Source organism: Danio rerio, chromosome 20, assembly GCF_049306965.1.
Source record: "Danio rerio strain Tuebingen ecotype United States chromosome 20, GRCz12tu, whole genome shotgun sequence".
In the NCBI taxonomy this organism is placed as follows: domain Eukaryota; kingdom Metazoa; phylum Chordata; class Actinopteri; order Cypriniformes; family Danionidae; genus Danio; species Danio rerio.
Genome location: NC_133195.1, coordinates 21,003,679 through 21,029,215, shown reverse-complemented (window position 1 = coordinate 21,029,215; position 25,537 = coordinate 21,003,679). Strand labels below are relative to the sequence as shown.

Below are 25,537 nucleotides of genomic sequence, written 5' to 3'. Positions count from 1 at the left end.
TGCATTTTTTTATTTGATGTTTGACGTAATGTTAATCAAAACATGAGGAGAGGGTGGGACATAATGTAGCTCCACCCCTTTTTTTTAAAAAAACTGCATAAAATGCATTTTGTTTTATCGCAGCTCTAGAGAGCATTTGATTGGTCATGATTTGATGAGAAACTGAAGGTGAAAGTGACAAACTACAAGCCTTACATTTTTAAATCAGTTTTATTTTTTCTAAATGCAAATTATGTCCCTGTTTTGGAGCACACAAGCTTATAGATATCCTAAAAACCAATCCTAAATATACAGGATATCCCAAATCCTAAAAACAATACTGATCCTAACATCTAAAAAACTTGATTTTAATTTCATGTGACCCTTAAACATTGCAATTCTCTTATGTTTAAAGAAGACATAAAATGTCTGTTACCCATCTATAGAATGCACAACAACTTTGCATTTATGAATAATGCTGAGAGTGAGCAATTTTCGGATACAATAATAACATGCTCTGGTCTTTCTAAATACAGTAAATAGTAACATTAGCCTAATTAGCCATGTAGCATGTTAACAAGAACATTACCAAGAAAATTAGAAAAACTCACAAATTATTAAAAGTGACACACTTGTTTTAGCTATGAAGTTAGAGCTAAAACTATTTATATTAAATGATCCTTCAGAAACAACATTCACATCACAGTGCGGCATAAAATAAATTTTGCCCAAATATTTGACAGTGTAATTCCTTACATTTTATATAGCGCTTTTCTGGGCATTCAGCGCTTTACACATAGGGGGAATCTCCTCATCCACCACCAGTGTGCAGCATCCACCTGGATGTCACAACAGCAGCCATTTTGCACCAGACAGCACACCACACCGAGTGATGAAGCCAATTATGATATGGGGATGGTGTGGAGGTCATGATGAACAGAGGCCAGTGGGCAGAATTGGCCAGGATGCCGAGGTTAAGCCTCTACTCTTTTTGAAGCACATCCTGGGAGTCAGGACCTCTGTTTAACGTCTCATCCGAAAGACGGCACTCAGAGAACATATAGAATACCGTCACTATACTGGGGCATTAGGACCCACACAGACCACAAGTTGGGCGCCCCCTGTTGGCCTCACTAACACCACTTCCAGCAGCAACCTAGCTCCATGTGGTCTCCCATCCAGGTACTGACCAGGCGCAGCCCTGCTTAGCGTCAGTGGGCGACCATGTGAGAGTTGCAGAGAGCTAGGCGCCGGCCAGTTTACCAACATATTTAAACTAGATTGGTATTGGTATCGTAATTATACTCAAATGCTCTTTTTAAGTCAGCAACATAAGTCATAGTGTACTGTATGTTAACTTTTCACTTTCAAGACTCGTACAAAATAGCAAAGGAACATGTAGGGAATTCTACAGGAATCTTACAAGGAGGACCTGATAATGTGCAGATGCTGTTTTAAAGGTAATAATGTTGCAAATAATGTTCAGTTCCACTCAGTTGCTTCACTTCATAAAACCTCAGTGTATTCCCAGGAGTAACAGGTATTCATTTTGTTCTGCCTGTATGTTTCATACACTATATGTTTCTTCTCCACGCATATTTTCAATCAGAAATTGGGTGCCTTTTTACAGTATTTGGAGAGCATGTAAGAAAAGAATTGAAGGGTTGTCGTTTTGGCTGTCTGTTGTATTACTTTATATTTAATATTTATGTTATAATTGTTGCTTTATTATTTTTTTTATTATAATTTATTTACATTATTTTCATGAATGTTGATTTTGCATTGTGAGTTTAATGTTGTGTGGGTATATAAGTAAAAAAAAAGTTTAATGACAAAAAATTATTATATGTTTCTTAAAAACTAGCAGATGAATACTTGCATTTTATAAATCACCAAGGAACACGTTTCGGTAGAAATTTTCTCTACTTAAAGGTCATGTGAAGTGATTTGAAATATGCATTTTTATTCAATGTTTGACGTAATCTCAACTGAAACAAGAAGAGAGGGTGGGAGGGTTGAGCTCAAGCGAATCAAATGAAAAGCAAATGAGAAGGGTCTTGAAGGGGGCGGGGCATGTCAGATACTAGAGAGCATTTGATTGGTTATGATGTGATGAGAAACTATTATGAGGTGACGTGAATAAAACTGTTAATCTATTAGGGCGGAAGCAACAAAGTGGCTTTACATGTTTGTACCAGTTTTCTAAATGCACATTCAGTCACTGTTTTGGGACACACTAGCTTATAGATATCCTAAAAACAAATAATACTGATACTAACATCTAGAAAATATATATTTTTATTTCATGGGACCTTCAATGCTCTACTGAAGCATGTCATTAAATTATCAGCTATTAGGAAAAGACATTCTGAGATTAGTTATTACTGAAACTCCATTCCTTCCCTTTAAATTATTGTGCTTTATGTCCGCTTAGAAATATTTACAGAATAACAAAACTCAATAAAAAAACACCCATAAAAAATTCAGATCAGGTCAGATTTTTTTATTAGTCTTAAAAGCCTTCAGCACTAAAGCCTACTTGGGATTTTCAGCGTATTCCAATTAGAAGCAATCAGAGAGAATGAGATCTGTTTTACATGGGCAATCACTTATAATATGAGTAAATACATGTTTACAAAAGCTTCCCCCCAGCGATTCCATCAAAAACTCCTTGATGGATGTCTATTAATAAGGTGTTTGGCATTCACCTCACGCTTTGTTTGAGTCCTATTGCCACAGCGCAGCTTTGTTTGGAGTTCATGAGAGCTGGATGTGACTCACGTTGTGTATGATTATTTCTCCACAAAGGCACTGAAGTGTGAACGAGAGCATCTTGAGTGTGTGTCCGTGTGTTTGCATCAAGCGAGATGTGAACGCTTTAAAAGCATCTGTGCCAACAGTGGGAAAGGGTGAGCGCTGGTTTACGCAGCGCAGAAATAGCCTTACATGACAAGAGTGAATGGCAGATTCAGACAGGGTTGATTCAGCTGGCATATAATGGCACCGCTCATCCTGTGGTAAAGAAAGGGTAATGATGATCGTTTCCTGAAAAGATTGTGACCTTTTGAGGCTCTCTTGAGTGTCTGAGAGGAATATGAATTCATCCTGTAGGCTGTGTGAACGAGCAGACATCTGATTGGCTTTTCGGAGCCATGAGAGCGAAGTAAAAAAGAGGTTTTAATCAGGCTGAAATGATGAAGGAAAAGCCTAATATAGATGCGCGGACAGTCGGACATCCATTACAGGTAGCCGGAGAAACACTCTGCATGGGGGTCTGAATTAGGATATAAACTGGCTGTCTGGAATGCACAATTTTGATTGGTCAGTCATTTCACTGAGAGTTCACACCAAAGCGGCTAAACACATATCTGTGACAAAAGCAAGTATTGGTTCACACTCAGTGCTGGACAGTAATGGACTACATGTAATCTAGATTATGTAATTAGCAGTGATGGAATAACAGCGATGTAAATAAATGGCATTACTAATGACGATACTTTTTTGAGTATAGTAATAAAATGAGATACTGTTTCCCCTCGTTACAACACTGTTGCCATTACTGACAATATTAAATGCACGTTACTATAATTGAGAAACAGTTTTCATTCGAGCAGCGTCTCTCTCAGCCATAGGACATATAGGACAGGAAAATGTCTCTTGAGCTAAAACACAAAATGGTGGAAAATGTCAACTCGCTTATGGTTTTAAAGGTTGAACAACAATTAACCAGTGGTGTAAAGTAACTAATTACAAATACTCTAACTACTGTAATTAATTACTTTTTCTCAGTAATTGTAATTTACTGACAGAGATGTATAGTAACGAAGTAGAACTACTTCACTACTGTACTTAAGTACTAAAAGGCAGTATCTGTACTTTACTGGAGCAATATTTTTTTCTCCTACTTCCACATATTTTCCATGAGTTTAATACTTTTACTCCGATCAGGTATGTGCACACATAGGGCTCAACCAGTGCAGAGCACATGCCCTTTTTAGTCTTGGATAGAAAGTGCCCTTCCAAAATGATCAAAAGTGCCCCCGCGACGCGACACACCCTCGGTCCCGTCCTTTAGAAGGCACACGATAACACCGCTCTTGAGTACGCGGGCGACAACACAGCTGATCAGAACGCGTGCGAAAACACCGCTCTTTAGTACGCGCGAGAGAGAGAGATTGAGTATGTGAGTGAACATGCTGAATTATCTCATCAGTGAAGGGATTTTCTGGTAAAAGGGCCTGACGATGTGAGTTCTTGTACGATAGAAACTATTTACAGAGAAAAGCAGTATTAAGCCCCGTGTTCTTTTCGTTCTGCTTAATCAAGTGCCCCAAAAAAGATATTTAAAATAAACAAAACAATATGATGTCTTTTGACTTTCTTTAATAACTACATTACACAATACTTGTACTTTTACTTTAAGTACTTGAGTAGTAAATTTTGAAATAAACTACTTGCAATACTTAAGTACTGAAAATGTTGAATACTTTAGTACTTCCACTTAAGTATGGTGCTTAAAGAGCACTTCTACTTCTACTCAAGTCACGTTTTGATAGAGCACTTGTACTTTTACTTATGGTTGGGGTCTCTAGTACTTTATACATCTCTGTTTACTGAGTAGTTTTAAAAATGTGAACTTTTACTCTTACTTGAGTACATTATAGTGCTGTATCTGTACTTTTACTCCACTACTTTCCTTCAACCTGCAGTCACCACTTTTTTTCTTGTCTATGCGATTAACAAAATCAGTCCTGTGATTCCTGTTTAATCAAATCACACATAGAAGGTAAACAGCATCATAATGAACAACTTCAAGACATGGGCGATTTATAATTGCAGCAAACTGTTTGAAAGCATTTAAAGTGTCCAAGAAGACGTCCAAAATCAATATCAGTATTTGATGTCAATAGGATGTTGATTTAAGATGTTAGCTCGACATTGGATTTTGGTGACTTTCTAACACAACCTAAAATCAACCAAATATCAACATCATTTAACGTTGTTATTAGACATTAAAATAACGTTATCCTTAGACACTGGCTAGACATTGAATTTTGATCACTTGACATCACAACCTAAATCTAACCTTATATTAACGCCCTATGATGATGTGTGCCTGTTGGGTAATAACTACATGCACTGCAGAATATTACACATATCCACAAATTACATGTAAACGCATCAGCTTTTCAGAGCGTAATACTCACTACTCACTGCTCATGAGTACTTTTAAAAGGGCTACTTTTTACTCATACTTTGAGTAAAATTTACAACAGATACTTTTACTCTACTTGCTCTACATTTTTAGGCAAGTAATGGTACTTTTACTTGAGTATGATTTTTCAGTACTCTTTCCACCACTGCGACTAACATAATCAAACGTTCCAATCATATTTAAGTGTTTTCATTATATAAGCATTTTTACATTATTAATTGATGTAGTTTACTGTAAATGTATTCACGACATTGTGATTACTGCTCTAATATATGTTCTTTTTAAAAGAGTCAAAAACAACTTTTTTTCACTATGAACACAATATAATTTATTTTGAGAAGCATTTTTCTTAAAATTTTCATCTTGCACATACCTTAGGAACGGTAATACAGAAAATTGTGACATTTTAAAACTTTGACTTTTTCAAACTGTGGTATTTCTTGAAAACGGTCATCATCCCATGCCAAGATGTAGCACATTTTAAGCAATACATTTTAAGATTCTGTCACAATTCCAGTCTAATAAAATGCAGAACATATCAAAACATTTTGTTGATTTAGTTTACTGTAAATGTATACATTAATTAAATATCTTTCCAGTCAAAAGAAAATGAATGTTAATTTATATCCACAAATCTGGAATGTGTCATATATAATAAATTATTCATTCATTTTTTTCAGCATGGGCGTTGCTAGGCCTATTTTAGGGCTGTAGCCCCCCTATATTACTCAGCCCTCCTAAAACGTTTGCGATTAGCTCACAAACTGTACACTCAATTATCGCCTCAATCCCCTTTAAATTTGATATGAAAACAGCTGCAGAATTCGGCTCCTCCCTGTCTTTTGTTTTTCATTTGATCAGCAAACCACAGTTGTGGACAGCGAGAGAACGAGGTAAGTGTTTATTGATAAATTGTTATAATATCTGCTTATTTGCAGTTCTTTGCTAAAGATAACCTTGTATCACCTATATCCCAATGTCACGGAGAAGCAGTCGAGATTTTCTCAGAGTTCACCTCATCAGCACAGCAAAAAATTATATATCTTAACAAACACTTTGCTAGTTTTATTTCAAAATGAACTACCAATATTAAACACTTTACAGTTCGTGTGGCATTAACTATACCATACAGTCTTGCACAGAAAGGATTAAACACAATGACAGAAGCACTTAGAGAATGTACTCATTTTACTCATGTCATTGAGTCACAGACAGAGATAAACGTCTAGTGTTAATAAAAAACTTCTTATTTATTATTATTCAGAGTGTGAAATATGCAAATTAGCCTGCAAGTTTAAAAATATTTATTTATATGTGTGTCATTTAATTAGAAAAGTGGCAGTTTATTTATTTAATACATGGAAACAAACAATTTGCTTGAATATAGAAAGTGGTTTTTACAGTAAACAGGTGTTGAGCCTATTCAGAACTCAAATGGTTATACCTGGCTATGTAAAACAGTGAAACACTAGTATACAACCCATAATAAACAAACATTTTTAAGTGTATTACTATTAAATTACTACTTTTAAATGTAATATTAGGTTTTACATATATATATATATATATAATTATATATATATGTATATATATATATATATATATATATATATATATATATATATATATATATATAATTTTTTACCTTATAAGGAGCTGAGCACTACTAAAATGAAAATCCTAAAATTGCTCCTGTCCTTCGGCTATCTATTTCAGGGGTTGCCACAGTGGAATGAACTGCCAAATATTCCATCATATGTTTTACACAGTGGAAGCCCTTCCAGCTGCAGCCCAGTACTGGAAAACTACCATACACTCTCACATTCACACACACGCTCATACAATACAGACTATGTAGTTTATTGAATTCACCTACAGCACATGTCTATGGACTGTGGTGGAATCTGGAGCACCCAGTGGAAACCCACGTGAACACGGGGAGAACATACAAACTAACCACTGAAGCCACCATGCTGCCCCATTTTCAATATTTTACATTAATAAGCAATTCAGTTTTACTGTAAATGATACATTAGTAAATATCTTTCCAGTTTAAATAAATTTAATGGAAATTTATATCTGCAAACCTGCAATGCGTCGTGTATATAATTATATTTATTTGAAAAGTGCTTGGTGTTGGAAAAAGTTACTCTTAAAAGTAAAATATTACAATTTTAACCCCAGTCAAGATGGAAGTACAAATTGTAATTTGTGCCTCTTTACATTTCATGTTTTGTTTTAGCTCCTCTTATATAAAGTCCAGTCATTTTTGTTTGTAGATTGTGTAAAAGCAGCTTCAAGTTAATGAAGAAAAAACTAATAAGCCATGAAGCCAAAACAATATTTCCGATTGTGGAACATTTTCAGCATATCAGGCAGGCAGCAGAGTAGTGGTAGAACAACTAGTTTAGTTCTAGTTCAATTAAATATGATTCAGTCAGTTTAATATGAATGTCACTGTTGAAAGACGATCCACTTCATTGCATAATGTTGCTGTTTGTGGGTGAATAAGATCTACTAAGCACAAGTCAAGTCACTCCAAAGAGTGTTCTTCTCTATATCAGTAAGCACTGTTACGTCTGGAAACATGCAGATAACAACATCCCCAATGAAATCATTCCCACCCGAGGGGGCAAGAGCTGTTTGAGTCGTGCTTGAGTGTGTTGTCTTCATGTCCAAAAGATCCTGTTTACCAGATCTAACATACTGCTACTGAAGAGACATAACCAACATTATATGTAAATGTCTGAATGTTGTAAGATTTTGCAATACGATCTCACGGCAATTCGTAACCTTTTGAATTAGTGGCTAATTTGTATGAATTTGTGTGATCTCTTTTGTACAATTTAGTACTATTTGCTAATCCCCCAATTACAGTTGGATTTAGGTGTGGGCTTTGGTGCCCCGTCTCCTTTTTAAATTTGTAAATTTTTGTACGACTGAATTCGTACAATTTAGCCACTAAACTGACAAAACGTAAAAATAGTTGTTTCCTCATCAGATCAGACTGGATTTTGAGGCAAATGTGTGTGTATTTGACAGATGATGGAGAATAGGACTTTCCTGCCAGATCTCACGAGGAGACGTAACTATTTTACACTTTGTCAATTTATTGAGTAATTTGTACAAATTCATACAAGTTCAGTTGCACGAAAATGTAAGAATTTTAAAAAGAAGTCATGGCACCAAACCCCATACCTAAACCCAAGCGTCATTGGGGGATAAGCAAGTCATACTAGATTGTATTAATGAGATTGTTCATATTAATACGAATTAGCCACTAAATCAAAAAGTTACGTTGTAACATTGGACTGTGACATTGGACTTTCACCCAGTATCATCTTAAAGGCACAGTACATAATTTTCTCCACTAGAGGGCATGTATTCACAACAAACAAAGAAGTGTTTTGATGATAACAAAATACATGAGTGGGTAATCATGAAAGTCTTTACATCCTACAGGACTTCATGGTCAGTTTTCATGTTCATGGATGAGCTTAAGTATTCAAGACGTATTATCCTGAAAATATGAAGCTGAGAACAGCTGAAAGTCCATAAAGAGAAACAAGTAAGAAAAATTGCTGATGAGAAACGGGATGCAGCTAGGCATGTGTCGGCATAAGATTCTGACGGTATGATAACCTGAAAAGAAAATCACGGTTTCACGGTATTGTGATTACTGCTCTAATATATGTGTTTTTTTTTAAATGTCAGAGTCAAAAACAACAACTTTTTCAACTATGAACACAAAATATTTTATTTTGAAAAACATTTAAAATATTTTGGAACAGTAAACATGTCAGGCTAAATAGTTAAAATAAATCATTGACTTCTGCTATCTTCATTAGATTCAAAAACACTTATTTCTTCACAATTTAAAATGACATATTTAGATATATTTTCTTCTGGACATACTCTTCTCCTAAAAAAACTAAACAAAACGCAAATAAAAAAATCTTGCACATACCTTAGGAACGGTAATAAAGAAAATTGTGGCGGTTTTAAAACCTTGACTTTTTTAAACCATGATATACCTTAAAAACAGTCATTGTCCAATGCCTAGATGTAGCACATTTTAAACAATACATTTTAAGATTCTGTTACAATTCCAGTCTAATAAAATGCAGAACATTTCAAAACATCTTTGGTGTTTTCCCTGTTTTCGACAAAACAAAATCGAAAATCAAGGGTATATGGCATCATTAGCATGGCAACATGACTACACTAGTTAAAAGTGCTTATCTCTCTGGATATGAACATTCTTTGAAACATCCGGGATAATGTAAGCACATAAATTACAATACTGTTCTTTAAACTTTAATGACCAAATCTGACTTATTTAGATTTGCTTCTTGTCTGTGCAATTGGAAAAACATAATGTGGACTTTAAACTGACAAGGCTTTAAAGCTCTTGCAGGTGGTTTATTTGTCGTTGCAGAGTAACTGAAGGACAAGCTGAATGGGCTCTGCCCTCTTATGGAAATTGGGTGGAGCAGCAGTTCATTTGCATTTAAAAAGACAAAACCGGCATGTTTTGGTTTGCTTTTTTACCCAGGAAGGACTTTATCCAGAATGGTCTACACTGTAAAACCCAAAAGTCAACCTAATCAAATAAAATAAGTGTAGTTAACTCAAAATTTACTGAAAGTTACTCATTTGAAAAGAAGTTTGAGCTCAGTGTTGAAGGTGAAGAGTTAATGAAGTACCTCATTACTTCAACTTAAATGGAGTAAGTTCACAGTACTCATATAGATTAGTTCTTTAACTAAAATGGTTTGTAGCAATCGGTTTCCTCAAATAGTTTGAGTTGCCTTAACTTATTGGGTTTTACAGTACTTAGTTGAGTTCTCTTCATTTATTGGGTTTTACTGTGCTCAAATTGCTTCGTTTACTCAATTGGATTAAGTTCACAGTACTCATTAGGATTATTATTTAACTTATGGTTTGTTGCAATCGATTTCCTCAGACGGTTTGAGTTACCTTAACTTTTTGGGTTTTACAGTGTAATAATAAGTGATATGTGAGGTATTTTGAGCTGCAACTTTACACACACATTAGGAATAACACATAAAGATAAACCAGAAAGCAGAACACAAGCAGATAAAGATGAATAAGAACTTAAAACATCTGAATTACAGTTAATTATTAGCATTGTTGCAGGTTTTGTTAGTTGCTATACTGAATTTTCTATAATATTTAAATTATATTTCTCTTAACAGATAAAATGTAATAAAAAAACGAATGCATTTTTCACTCACAAACCAAATCCAATAATAAGAAGTTGATTGTATTGTCTCTCGCTCTTTTGTGCGCTAACTTCTGTTCTACATACTAGAATAAAAGCATTTACCTCAAGAGAGCATCTATAGGCAGCCGACCCACCTGCAAGGAGATGTTCTGTTCCTCAGACGCGCTGAAGTCTCCCACAGCAGACTCACAGCTGTTCATCACCTCCGTCATGCTGTCCAGTGACACACTTAAACCTACAACAAGCCAGCAGAAAGAGCATTTACACTCTGACAGTCGCTCTGTCCGCTCATTTGCTGATGAATGTGGGAGGGAGACTGATTCAGATGAGCCACCTGCAATAATAACCACAGCTGGGTTGTTTTCTCATCTATGAAAAGATCCTGCCAAAGCCGTCCAGCCAATCCACGGGCACCTACCATGATTTTATGCAGAGCAAGTCTGTACATAGTTTGTTATTCAAATCAGCTCCTCCACCCTTTTCGAAGGAAATTACTTTCACACTCATCAGCTAAAATCGAGGGCAAGGATACATTCAGTGGGCAGCGATAATATCAGGGCTGTTCTCAGATTCAATCCAAATGCAAAACTCATCTTGGTGATGAAAATTGAATGGTGCGGAGCATTCAATTGTGAGCATATTAAATGGTTCAAATTAAAAACAGCTTTGTTTAGGTTTAAAGAACCAATACATTTTGATGCCTTTGGAGAACATAACAAATGCCATCATTTTTTAAAAACATATATGTTCCCGGCACTGTATGAAATCCCGGTATTGTATAAAATACCTAGGAAATGTATAGAATGCCTGAATATTTTAGGCAAAGTATATCAGTTTTTTTTAAAGATTTTGCATACTTTTGCTGGGTATTTATGTATAATATATATATATATATATATATATATATATATATATATATATATATATATATATATATATATAATGACAAGTATCATTTAGGCAAAGTGTCAGAGGAGCACAACAAAAGCCTTTATTGGTCATTACATATTTGAAAGTGGAAGGAATACGAAATAAAGCATATGATGTTCTTACCAGAAAAACAATGACAGCAGAACTGAGATTGAAGTATTTGTTACAATGTTGTCTGTTTTGTGGTAGTGGAACCTCATACCAGGAATACAGTTGTCTAACAATAACGTTCAACATTCATGTGCTATTGATCGCCATCATTAAACAACGAGCCAAGCGCCACTGCAAACATCAGTGGTGGGAAATATGGCGGGGGTAGGCCAGTTACATACTTTGCCACACGGTAACTATGCATTCTATAGAAAGCGTAGGCAATGTACATAGTAGCAATCTTTTCATACATTAATGTTCGATTTTAGAAATTCTATTTCACACATTGCCGATGTATATATATATACACACACACACACAGTTGAAGTTAGAATTATTAGCCTCTCTGAATTATTAGCCTCCTATTTTTCCCCAATTTCTGTTTAAAGGAAAAAAATTTTTTTTTTCCAACACATTTCTAAACATAATAGTTTTAATAACTCATTTTTATAAATGATTTTTTTTTATCTTTGCCATGATGACAGTACATAATATTTGACTAGATGTTTTTCAAGACTCTTTACATGAGTGTGGAAGGATGTTTCCACTGATGGGTTGCGGCTGGAAGGGCATATGCTGCGTAAAACATATGCTGGATAAGTTGCCGGTTCATTCCACTGTGGCGACCACAGATTAATAATGGAAGTAAGCCGAAAAGAAAATGAATGAATGATAAATGAATGAATGAATGAATGTTTTGTCTTTTAAACATTTCTAATGTATTTTATTTCAGATTTAATAAATAGATTAGTTTTTTATCTAGTTGCCAAAGCAACATTTTCATAGATTTTTCTAACAGCAGCTAGCAACAAGAGACTGTATTAACCATTAATTAATTAACAATTATTAAAGTGATTTGTTCAAGTCAGTGATTCTGTAATGATCACCAGCGATCGTAACTCCATAGATCGCTGGAATACACTCACAATCCCTTACAGACTACAAATCCTCCATTTTGGACAACAACTTCATACATGCACTCCGCTCACTCACACATGTTCCTCATTCTGACTGATTACTTACGCACCACCGGAGGATTGTCAAGGACTGATTGCACACACTACCTAAGCAGCATACACACTCACTCCAGCGCCGAGTCTTGTTTACTGTGTGTGACATTACAACGTGTTTCCTTTATCTTGTTTTTCTGTGTGCTTACCCTCGGCTTATTTATCTAGTTATCTCTGCCTGCCGCCTGCCTTTTGACCTCTCGCCTGTTATTGTATGACGATTCTGGATTTCCTTCACACATGGGTTTGCACCCGTGTTGACCGTTGCTTGCCTGACTGCCTCAATAAACCTGCTTGTGGATTCGAACTCTGTTGTAAGTGTCATACCCCTTGGTTACAGATTCAATCAGAAACAAAAGAACTGGCTTCCATCATGAATGAGTCACTGAATCATTTACTGGTACAATTAGTTAAAACACTTATTTCCACACCATGTGACTATTTAGGAGTAAATAATTTATTATTCAAATGATTTATTCAAAAACTAATTCAATTACGAAAAAACAACTGGCTCACTTTTTGAGTCACTGACTTCATCTGATTCTTTAAAGAAACACTTATTCATTCATTTTCTTTAGGCTTAGTCCCTTTATTAATCCGGAGTCACAGCGGAATAAACAGCAAACTTATCCAGCACATGTTTTCAGCGGATGCCCTTCCAGCTGCAGCCCATCTCTGGGAAACATCCATACACACTCATTCACTCATACACAACAGACAATTTTAGCCTACCCAATTCACCTGTACCGCATGTCTTTGGACTGTGGGGGAAACCCACACGAACGCAGGGAGAACATGCAAACTCCACACAGAATTGCCAACTGACCCAGCTGAGGCTCAAACCAGCGATCTTCTTGCTATGAGGTGACAGCACTACCTACTGCGCCACCGCGTCACCCAACACTTATTCACTCAGGACTTAATCAGGGAGAATCAACTGGCTTTATGAAACTGATTAATGTACTCAACAAATTTGTTTAAAAAAAAAAACAAATCCAGGGGCAAAGGACATTTTAAAACATTTTGTGACTGATTTTATAAGCAGGTAATTTGTTATTCACTAAAATAATTCATTCAAAAACATTCATTCAATCAGGAACAAAGCAACTGGCTTTCTTTATGAATGAGTCGTTGAATCATTCACTAAACAAACATTGTTCAGAATCACCTATTCATTCAGGAACAAAATGGTTTTGTACCACTGTGCGACTGCATAGGAACAACTAACTTTATTAACCAACCGTTAAATCTTTCACTCAAACAATTCAAATAAACTCATATTCATTCAGAAGCTAAATACTTTTGCATTAAACTTCAATTAGTCATGGGCACCATTGCTTATTCAGTACTGCTTACGTAAAGCACAGGACAGCCTGTTCATATTTACATGAAGAACACATACAGTTAGCTTGCATAATCTATGTCACATGATCAGTCGAATGTGATGTGGAGCAGCTGGTGGTCCTGGAGGCTGATTCCTCAGCCCTCTGCAAGGCCCATACACACACATCATTCTGTGTGAATAATGAAGCCTGGGTGACTAACGTGTTCCTTTACCATGAAAACGTGCTTGAGCACCATCAGCACATGGTATTTGTTTAATGAAGAATGTTGGTCTTTATAACATAATAACACAAGTAAATCTTTTGTTTTTCTTGTGTGATCATGTTAGCTAAATACTGCATCAGAGGAATTTACTCTTATATAAAATTAAAGGTTCCAAAGGGGTTTTCAACAGTGATGGCATAGAAAAAGCCTTTGACAGTCTCATCAGAGACTGAAACTCATATGAACAAGTCAAATGAACAAGCCACCTCTGTGTTCACTTCATCACTGTAGTCCTATTATGCTTGATTAGACCCTGCTCTGAAAAAGGAGCAAATTTATTTCAGCTGAACAGCATTCCTACAACAAAAATCATTCCCAGCTACTGTTACTAAACTGTGAAAAAAACCCTCCACTATGAAAGCCCAATTAAGATTTTTACGCTACCTGACTACAGTTTTGTTGTTGATCCTTGTTGTAAGAGCAGCAAATAATAACTTGACTTCTAGTTAATCATTTGGAAATGGGGCAGAAATTAGATTTTCATCACAAATACTGTATAAGACCTATTGGAATCCACATAGACCCAAGATTCTTATAGGAATCTGTCAAGTTTGGTGAAGGAAAAATCATGGTTTGGGGTTACATTCAGTATGGGGGCATGCGATAGATCTACAGAGTGGATGGCAGCATCAACAGCCTGATGTATCAAGACATTTGTGCTGCCCATTACATTTCAAACCACAGGAGAGGGCAAATTCTTCAGCAGGATAGCGCTTCTTCTGATACTTCGGCCTCCACATCAAAGTTTTAGTAGATAGATAACTTTTTTAATCTAGTTGCCAAAGCAACATTTTCATTAATCCTTTCTGACAGAAGATAGTAACAAGGGACTGTATTAATCATTAATTAATTCATAATTATTAAAGTGATTTGTTCAAGTCGGTGATTCTGTAATGATCACCAGCGATCGTAACTCCATAGATCGCTGGAATACACTCACAATCCCTTACAAACTACAAATCCTCCATTTTGGACAACAACTTCATACATGCACTCCGCTCACTCACACATGTTCCTCATTCTGACTGATTACTTATGCACCACCGGAGGATTGTCACGGACTGATTGCACACACTACTTAAGCAGCACACACAATAACTCTAGCGCTGAGTCTTGTTTACTGTATGTGACATTACAACGTGTTTCCTTTGTCTTGTTTTTCTGTGTTCTTACCCTTGTCTTATTTATCTAGTTATCCCTGCCTGTCGCCTCACATCAAAGTTCCTGACAGCAAAGAAGGTCAAGGTGCTCTAGGATTGGCCATCCCAGTTACCACATCTGAACATTATTGAGCATGTCTGGGGTAAAATGGAGACATTGAAGATTAATCCAAAGAATCTTGATGAACTCAAGGAGTCCTGCGAGAACGCTTTCTTTGCCATTCCAGATGACTTTATTAATAAGTGATTTGATTTATTGCAGAGATGTATGGATGCAGTCCTCCTCATACCAAATAATCATTTAGAAGTCAAGTTATAGTTTGTTGTTCCTAAAACTTGGATAGACGACAAGACTTTTGTCAGAAAGTGTGATATATAATGTGATCTAAGCGCTTTTTACACCTGGTCACACATTTTCTTCTGATTGGATAGCTATTCAATTGTGAAGAGGACAGGTCTAAACACAATCGAAACACAACATGAATTCAATCACTCAGATCACCTCAGGAGGTGTTCCAGGACACATTCCAGACGAAACTGGACATGTCTATATGCATCAGGGTTTGTTGAAACCCCATGTATCCTATCAAAATGTAAAAAATAAATGTGTGAGTGCAAGTATCGTTGGCTTTATGACCATTAGATTTTCAAGCTAAATTACGTAGTCAATGGAATGACATGGCTGACAGTTTTGTTTTATTTTTGACCATGAAATTATTAAATTCAACTGTTCAATTAATATTAGAAGGCAGCATCAGCAATAGAGAAAAGAGAGGAAAAATAATTGAAATAATTGATAATTCAGTTGAAGTCAGAATTATTAGCCCCCCTGAATTATTCGCCCCTGTTAAATTTCTTCCCTAATTTCAGTTTAAAGGAAAGAAGTTTTTTTCAACACATTTTTAAACACAGTTTAGTAACTCATTTATAATAACTGATTTATTTTATCTTTGCTATGATGACAGTAAATAACATTTAACTAGATCTTTTTCAAGACACTTTATACAGCTTAAGGTGACATTTAAAGTCTTAACTAGGTTAATTAGGTTAATTAGGCAGGTTAGGGTAAGTTATTGTATAACGATGGTTTGTTCTGTACACTATCGAGAGAAAAAAAATAGCTTTAAGAGGCTACTAATTTTGTTCCTAGCCGAATTAAACTAAATAAGACTTTTTCCAGAAGAAAAAATATTATCAGACATGCTGTGAAAATTTCCTTGCTCTGTTAAACATCATTAAGGAAATATTTGAAAAAGAAAAAAAATCTAATAATATATATATATATATATATATATATATATATATATATATATATATATATATATATATATATATATATATATATATATATATATATATATTGTGATCATGATTTCGAAAGTATTACATCATTTTGTGAACCTTTATTATTACCATATGTTGAGCCGCCCCATACAGTTTGATAAATTGCATGGACCTGGAAACCGCTTTGTGTGATGTCACACTTAACAACCAGATGATGAAAGTAATCAGAGAACCTGACTTGTGCACTTGATGTTTTACAGCATGCATATAATATAATTTAAATGGCAGATCAGATATAAAACTTGCGCTTTTGTAAATAATATTAATTGAATAAAATGCAGTGTATCTGACGCTCTAGTCGTCTGACGCTCTAGTCGAGCTTAAATTTGTATATAGTACAGAATTTGAGGATTGGAATCATATCCGTTTAATGAAGATGTATATATGTGGTAAAATGTAACTGGAACCATTTTAAGAAATCAGATAGCTATCTGATCAAAACACAAACAAAAACACATGACAAGTGACAAGGTGTAAACAGGCCCATATTACCTGGGTTGGTCTTGTAAATTACAGTACAACAAACGCCTGATAAGCTTGTGCTTGTTCTGTTATTTATTTGTTATAGTTTATTAATATATATTTAATATTTCTTATACAATATATTGTTTCAACCTACTATTTTTACAGTTGGGGCACACCTACTTTAAAAATCATAACTTTTCAAACTAATTAAATTGTATGAATTTATACGAATTAGCCACTTTTCTGCCAATTTGTAAAATAGATATTTTCCATCAAAGTTGTCCTAAAACTATTAAACAACCCTCATTCTTGAGTTAGGACAACTTTTTTTTTTATTAAAAAAACTTCTGTATATATTGTTTTTTCCTTTGTGCCAAAAATACATTTTAAGTAATTGTAAGTATTAAATATTAAGTAAAGACCATGTTCCATGAAGACATTTTGTAGATGTCCAACTGTAAATATATAAAACCAAATTTTTGAGTAATATACATTGCTAAGAGCGTAACTTAGAGAACTTAAACTATAATTGTCTCAGTATTTAGATTTTTCGAATTCCTCAGATTCCAGATATTGCGGTCCATCAAGTAGGGTCACATTAATGGTTTAAGAATCATTTCATGGTACTATTGTACAAATAGTTGTACAATAGCCAAATATTGTATTCTAAGAAACCATTAGAGAAAGAGAGACTTCTGACTGTTTTATGGTCCATGGTCCCAAATAAAAAACCCTACTTTTAAGAATGTACAATGCTGCTCATTCAGTACTGGATACACGCCGTCCAAGCTCCCACCAAACCTACTTTTGTCGATGTGATGACACACATACTATCACCTGATCATTTGCATGAATAAAACCAGAATCCAGGCTTAGCTGATCTGAGATAAGGCTGTGAAGAGACCACAATGATGCTTTTTTGTGCTTTGATGTAATGAGAAACAGCCAAAAGCACACAGGTGACAGTCCTTCACTACCGAGATCAGCCACTTTAAAGATATTTTTGTTTTATCCGAGAAACCAAAGGTCTCATCAGAGAGGATATTATCCTGTCATTATCATTGTAGTTTACCCTCGAATGAATCAAAGGACGAGGGATGGGTGGAAAAACTGGAGGGTGAGCAGATGAAAGAAAGTTCTGGATATAAAAGAGAAAAAAAAGAATTAAGGGTGTCATCACATCTGAGGTTCGGTTCATTTGCTCTGGACCAAGAGCAACAAAAATGATACATTATAGCATTCTGCTGGGTCCTTTTCACACCACACTGATTGCTTTGATCCGAACCAGTTGAAAAGAACCAAAATGCAGTCATGTGACAAAAACCACTTCACTCATTGGCCAGATGTTATTGAACGTGCTTTCTAAACTGCTTTACAATTGGTCAAAATTAACATGCAAAAAACATGCAAAAAATTGCAGAACTCCGGCAGGCAAGTAAACAAACAAACCAGCAGACACAATGTCACTTTTTACTATGAAAGGACAACTGCGCTGGCTGATTGTATCCCTGCTCATAGTATACATTGTAATAAATTCCCAGAATTTCACATGTTACTGTAGTTTTTCACAGTAAATTACATTACTGGATTTAACTGTTAAATTTTATGCATTCAGAGTTTTATTGTGAAATTAAGGCAGGTATCATAATTACATTAAATTACTGTAAAAATGGCTATATCTTTTTCACAGTAGTTATAGGAAATCAAACACTATTAATATTTTATTCAACATAGAAATTAATACACCTGAACTTTTATGCTAGTTAAGGCACTATTTTTATATTTATAAATATTTACTGAAATATTGTTATTATGAATTACCTTACAGTAATTTACAGTTAATTTACATACAGTACCTTACTGTGAAAGCAATGCAATTATTAGCCAGTAATTTACTGTATATTTAGGGTAAAATATTTTACAGTATATTTTTACAGTTTGTTTACATCACTTTAGACTACGGCCCAATCCCAATACAATTTTGTACCCCTACCCCTGCCCTTACAACTGAGGGTTAAGGGAAAGGGCTTCAAAATTTACCCCTAAGAATTGGGACAGCCCTACAGCACCTGCACATATCATCATATGTCATCGCGATATTTTGCTTCATGTGAGATCAGACGATCGCGACTACTGTAGTTAGTCCAGTTGTGTTATTGTTTGGTATTTATCTTCAGGAAATCACTGAAGGCATACATTGTGTTATTATAACGATCTAATGTGGCAATAAGATTGTAACTGTACTGTGTAGGGCAAAGCAGTGGCGCAGTAGGTAGTGCTGTCGGCTCACAGCAAGAAGGTCGCTGGGTTGCTGGTTCGATCCTCGGCTCAGTTGGCATTTCTGTGCAAGGTATGTGTCGTGGGGGCACTTTTGATCATTTTGGAAAGCCACTTTCTATCCAAGACTAAAAAGGGCATGTGCACTGCACAGGTTGAGCCCTATGTGTGCACGTGCCTGTGTGTGTGGATGTTTTCCAGAGATGGGTTGCGGCTGGAAGGGCATTTGCTGCGTAAAAATGTGCTGGATAAGTTGCCGGTTCATTCTGCTGTAACGACCCCGAATTAATAAAGGGACTAAGCCGACAAAAAAATGAATGAATGAATTTACTGTGTATTTACACAGTGGCCATATTCATCAATGTAAACACACAAAAACAACATTAACATTATAGCAGACACTGTAAAAAGCTTTTTCTCAGCCACTAGACATTACTGACAGGGTATTCGAGTGTCATCAAGTGTAAGAATGTTGTGGACTACTGTACAGGAGTTATTATTATGTTATTATAAATTGCAAAATTTAGCATTTTTTTTTGTGTTTTTTATATAAAGCATGAAGGTAAAACATGAATGCGGTTATGAATATATTAAAACGTGTTAGTTTTCACAAAAATTTGTGATAATGGCAAAAAAATACTAATTTGTGGATCTCCTTACTTCCGGGTTCAGTTCCTTGGTTTCGAGTGTGGTCCTAAAAAATCCAAAAATCAAAGGGCTATTCACCCCTTCCCCTTAGCCCTACGCCTTCAAGCTAAAGAGAATTAGGTCACCCCTACCCCTTGGCTTGCGCACACATAACGAAGGTTAGGGGTAAGGGGAAGGGCTAAGGGGTAGAATTGGGATTGGGCCAAACTATAAACTTTACATTTCGAGAATAAAGCACGGCTGAGCTGGAAAACAATGTTTTAATGCTTTGCAAACTGCGAAGGCGCATCGCAAGTCACTTCACGTCTCTTCTGGAAATATCAGGTAATGTTTTTCCTTCTCTCTTTCTCTCTCTCTCTCTCTCTCTCTCTCTCTCTCTCACTCTCTCTCTGTTTAAAATTGTTGGTAAAGCGCTGTCAACAAATATTTTTCTACCCCATAAGATGAGGCAGAAAGTCCAAAAAGGCGCAGTACTTTTTGCAATTGGGTCTGTTTTAGTTCTAATGTTCTCACTACAAACAAACTGCTCCACGAGGTCTCTGTACGCGTTTTGTGCACACTCGAGTGTGTTTGCTACATTTACACCTGCCCAAACGAACCACACCAAGAGGTAAAACGAACTCTAGTGCGATTCAACCAAACTAAAAAAAGCAGGCGTGAAAAAACCCTAATGCCTTATTCACACGGGGCGTCAGCTGCAAAGCTCCATTAACCTTTAATGGGAGACGTCAGGCATTGCCGAACTGCATTGTGGATCGGTCGGCGCTGCTTCAGAGGCGTTGCTCGCTGCAGAAGTTGGAACATTTTCAACTTATTAAGCGCCGACATAAGCGTCAGCCAATCAGATCACATTATGCAAATACACCAGCTCAGACAGTAGCCCATTGCTGACTAATTTCATTGACTGATGCTGCTATGACTATCGCGTCAGCCCCAACTTCAGACATGCCCTCTGTCAAGCGTTGATGCTGAAGCCCAATGTGAATGGGGCGTAAAGCACACTAAAAATTAAATAATGAACCAAAGAATTACACTCCAACAATCCACACTTGATAAAACAAACTTACACGCTACGATCTTAGCTATCAATAAAATCACAGCAGTGAAAACACTGAATCATTCACAAACAAATAAATAAATGTATCAACTTTTTTTTAACTAAAAGCACTATTCAGATTAATTAGCAGCGCACAGATGCTGGATGGTGGAAAGATAAAGAAACTAAGCTGTTTATTTTCTCTGCCTTTAATGTTGGTGGAAAATGGACTGATTATTCATGTTTGCCATTATGTTGATGGTGACCAGCACAAACGCAGCTCACTCCCCTGTTAGCATACAGGCTTTTTCATTGGTGTAAGTGAGCGGCAAAGACAAAAGAGGCTTGAGTGAGGGATCAAAGGGCTGTGCGTGTGCTTGGTGCCATTTATAGTGAGACAAAGCACTGTAGAAACTGGCTTTGTAGACGGCCATACAAAGACTTCATATGCTCATCAAAATATTTTCAGTCAGGCAACCCTGAAAAACAGTGCAGGTGTTATTGTGGCCCATTGCACTTTTGAGTATCCGTTGCTTTAAAACTGGAGTGCGTGGTGGGTTTCAAATGCTGTTTTCTACTATTCTACTAATTAAAGATGTCTCGCTGTGCGTCGCTCAGTGTTTCTGTGAAAAATAGAGATGGTATCTGAATAATTTAATACGACTGAGTGCAACAGACCTCACCACCCCTTTCCTGGTGGCATGGAAAATCTTACTCAAATATAGGCAAATGACCAGTGCTGGACTGCAGTCAATAGCAAAACTCTTGTAGCAAAATATTACCATCACAACTGCTCACACAAATCCAGCACGTCACTTTGAAACAAATAACTGCAGAGAACAATGTGGAAGCGAAAGCCAGAGTTTATTGCAAAACAAACAACTGGATGTACAATTGGACAGATTTGTGAATAAACTGTTGAAAAGCATCGCCATTGTGAATGATTAAACAACTAGAGCCTTTAAATCTGCCTATATGTCCATCAGAATTGCAGATGTAGACAGAAATTGAGTTTTTTCCACATGACAATGTCAAATCTGACATTGTTCACTCATTCACCTTTCCTTAACCCCTGAGTAATTTTTGCCTTTTTCATTTTTTCAATCATTTTGGCTGTTAATGCAAAGAGCATATGTTGAAAAGTTGCATTGGAGTTTTATTATATTACCCTCACTTCATTTCATTTCATTTGTTTTACACAACGCAGACTCATTCTGAAAATATTCTGCTATTAGGGCTGGGCCGATAAACAATATTATATCAAACCGCAATGGGATTTATGTCAATAACAATGTCAAGCTCTAGACTTTTTTACTCTAGAGTGATCTAAGAGCCAATCACACAGCAGAAAAGTGCAACAATGGGAATCTAAAGGTGTGTTGATATTAGAGATGTACGGAATTTTCTGCCAGCGAAAATTTCATTCATTCATTCTTTTTCTTTTCAGCTTACTCCCTTTATTAATCTGGGGTCGCCACAGCCAAATGAACCGCCAACTTATCTAGCATATGTTTTATGCCCTTTCCACCTGCAACCCATCACTAGGAAACATTCATACACACTCATTCACTATGGACAATTTAGCCTACCCAATTCCCCTGTACTGCATGTCTTTGCACTTGTAGGGGAAACCAGAACACTCGGAGGAAACCCATGCGAACACGGAGAAGCTGGGGCTCGAACCAGTGACCTTCTTGCTGTGAGGCAAATGTGCTACCCACTGCGCCACTGTGCAGCCCCCCACCGAAAACTTATTAGCCGAAAATGTTATGCCATCTAATGGACCCTCTAATTTGTGTGGTTTCAGTCATTGTTGGGGTACTTTTGTTAAACCTGGATGCATTAACAACTTATATCGAAATATATATCATTATCCTTCAATATGGAAAAATTATATATATATAAATATATATATATATATATATATATATATATTTTTTTTTATATTATATTTTTTTGTAATTTCTGTTTTTCGCAAATCCACCAGAGGCTGCTGTATGTGCTATTGGAGATCTCAAATTTGTCTCGCGTAAATCCACCAGAGGCCGGTGTTGACTGACTGACTGACTGACTGACTGATCGACTGACCCACCCTCCTCCTTCTGTAAACCCAACCAATAGTGTTTTCAAAAGCACCGGTTGACCAACGCAGCCACTTTCCTGAACCCAACTGGCAGTTTTAAAAATCAATACAGAAAAAGAAAAGCCCTCGCCAGATTTTTATCGCGTTTTCAGATTTTACCACATTCTCACCCTGTTTTTTACTTGTTTATTTTATTTTTTGGACTCTGTTTTTGTCTTAGCCACTTTCTAGAACTGCTTATCACCAGACTCAAACCTAGTCATCATAGTCAACTCCTCTTTGCATTGCAAGTTCGCCAATGTACATGGCAAGCTAATGAACAAACTGGAAACAGTGGGAAAGTCATTTATACTTAGGTAAGCGTGAAAAAAAAATGGTGTCATACCACCCCGTACCATTCGTTGTAAAGATGAAATGCAGCCATACGTATCTCTGACTACAAAATTCGCGACCTCCAGAAATGTTAAGGATGAACCTACATTGGTTTTATATTTGGTATAAAAATAGTAACATAAAAGACCTTCTGGACAAAAATGTCCTCAAAGCAAATTATTAAACTTATTATATTCACTCATAAAAATGCTCGTTGTTCAAACTACATAATTAAAATGAGCTGAAACAACACTATTCTTCATTTTTTGGGACAACTTATTTGTTTATGCTTAATCCACTTAAACTTAATCAATTTGTGTTGGGACAACATGAATGAATTATGTAGAATTTTTACAGTGTTTTTACCCTGAACCATTTAATCATAAAAAGCATGCATTCACTCATTCATTATCCTTCGGTTTAGTCCCTTTATTCATCAGAGGTCACCACAGCTAAATAAACTGCCTTATCCAGCATATGTTTTTACACAGCAGAATCCCTTCCACCTGCAACCCAGTATTAGAAAACATCCATACACACTCATTCACACACACACACTACGAGCAATTTAGTTTGTTCAATTCACCCATAGTGCATGTCTTTAGACTGCAGAAGAAACCTGAGCACCCGGAGGAAACCCACACGAACACAAAGAGAACATGCAAACTACACACAGAAATAACAACTGACCCAGCCGGGACTCAAACCAGCGACCTTCTTGCTGTGAGGTGACAGTGCTAACCACTGAGCCACCTTGTCGCCCCATAAAAACCATGCAAATTTTGTTAATAAGCTTTAATTTTCTAAAAATGTGAGTTTTTCTTTTACTATAGTGACCATTTTTCAGGTTTTAAGGAAATATATAGGCATGTAAAGCAAATGCTTTTTCCCGTTTTCTGCTTCTAAGCTCTGCACACCAGTTGATATTAATGATGCAGTTATATCTATGTGGGTGTAGATATCAGAATGTGTTTTGTACCTGTGTGAGGTGGATTTTCTTTCATAGAAAAACAAGAGGCATTATATAAATGAACTGGAATTTAAAGGGTTAAAATCTTTAAAGCTATTGAATTTTATTCCGGCTGGATGCTGTAAAAGAAATCTGTTGGCGATGGGAAAAAAATCACCGTTTTACCATTTATTTTATGAATCTAATTGATTTCATCCCTTGACTAGAATATAGGGCTTATTGTAATGAAGGTGTTATTCAAAATATTTGTGATATTTTCTCTGAAATGCCAAAAATTTCAATTGTCAAAGTCTGAATCAGCTGTAAATTTGCCTTCATGTGTTTTCAGACTTCAAGCGGAGCGGAATAACTATGCTTGCTATTTTAATGCAGCATGATATATCTGTTGCAATATCTCTATTCAGTCCACTGCATTCCTTTCCTCTAAATTTTTTCTTTAGTTTTCCTAATTCTCACTTTAACAACATGAATAAACATACTGACCATTTGTGTTCTTTTCTCCAAATTTATGACATATCCCATAGATAATTCATTGGAATCCACCGGGAAACCTTACGTCTCCTTTCAGAATTTTCACATGAATGTATTATGGTTTCGAATGCATTCAAATGCAATTTGTTATGTTAAACTACAGAAATTATTTTGAAATATTATGACTCAATGTTTTTGTTTAAGAACATTTCAATTTACAATGTTGCATAATAACATAAACTATCTATACTTCAACTTTTTCATTAAATAATGATGTTACAAAGATATTAAAGATTTTACATTTCCTGTCACTTTTTGAGACTGAAGGAGAGTAGTGAAAGTAAGAAATGAGTCAACAAGAGCCTCACTATACCCAGTTTATGTAAATACAATGCTCAACATAATTGAGTACACCCCATTTTGAAAATGACTATTTTTATCCATTTCTCAGTGAATTTATTTTGGTGCATTTACACAAAACAGATTTATTAAACAGATACATTTATTAAAATAATATTTTAGTCACAGAACATCTTTAGAAATTGAAAGATAATACAATTCAATTCAAGTA

The 25,537-nt window shown here is 35.8% G+C and overlaps 1 protein-coding gene and 1 long non-coding RNA gene across 3 annotated transcripts in view; one reads left to right on the top strand and one right to left on the bottom strand.

Annotated features, from left to right (window-relative positions):
* si:dkeyp-72h1.1 overlaps positions 1–25,537 on the bottom strand; it is a 32,279-nt gene that overhangs the window by 5,396 nt on the left and 1,346 nt on the right. Inside the window, exon 2 of one of the 2 annotated variants that reach the window (XM_005160472.6) lies at positions 10,577–10,677. In XM_005160472.6, coding sequence (XP_005160529.1) covers positions 10,577–10,654 — 78 coding nt within the window. In that variant the 5' untranslated portion in view covers positions 10,655–10,677. 2 annotated transcript variants of the gene reach the window in all.
* Positions 4,207–15,922, top strand: LOC141379549 (uncharacterized). Its single transcript, XR_012396387.1, has 3 exons — positions 4,207–6,087; positions 12,701–12,846; positions 15,333–15,922. It is a non-coding gene; the product is annotated as an uncharacterized lncRNA (long non-coding RNA).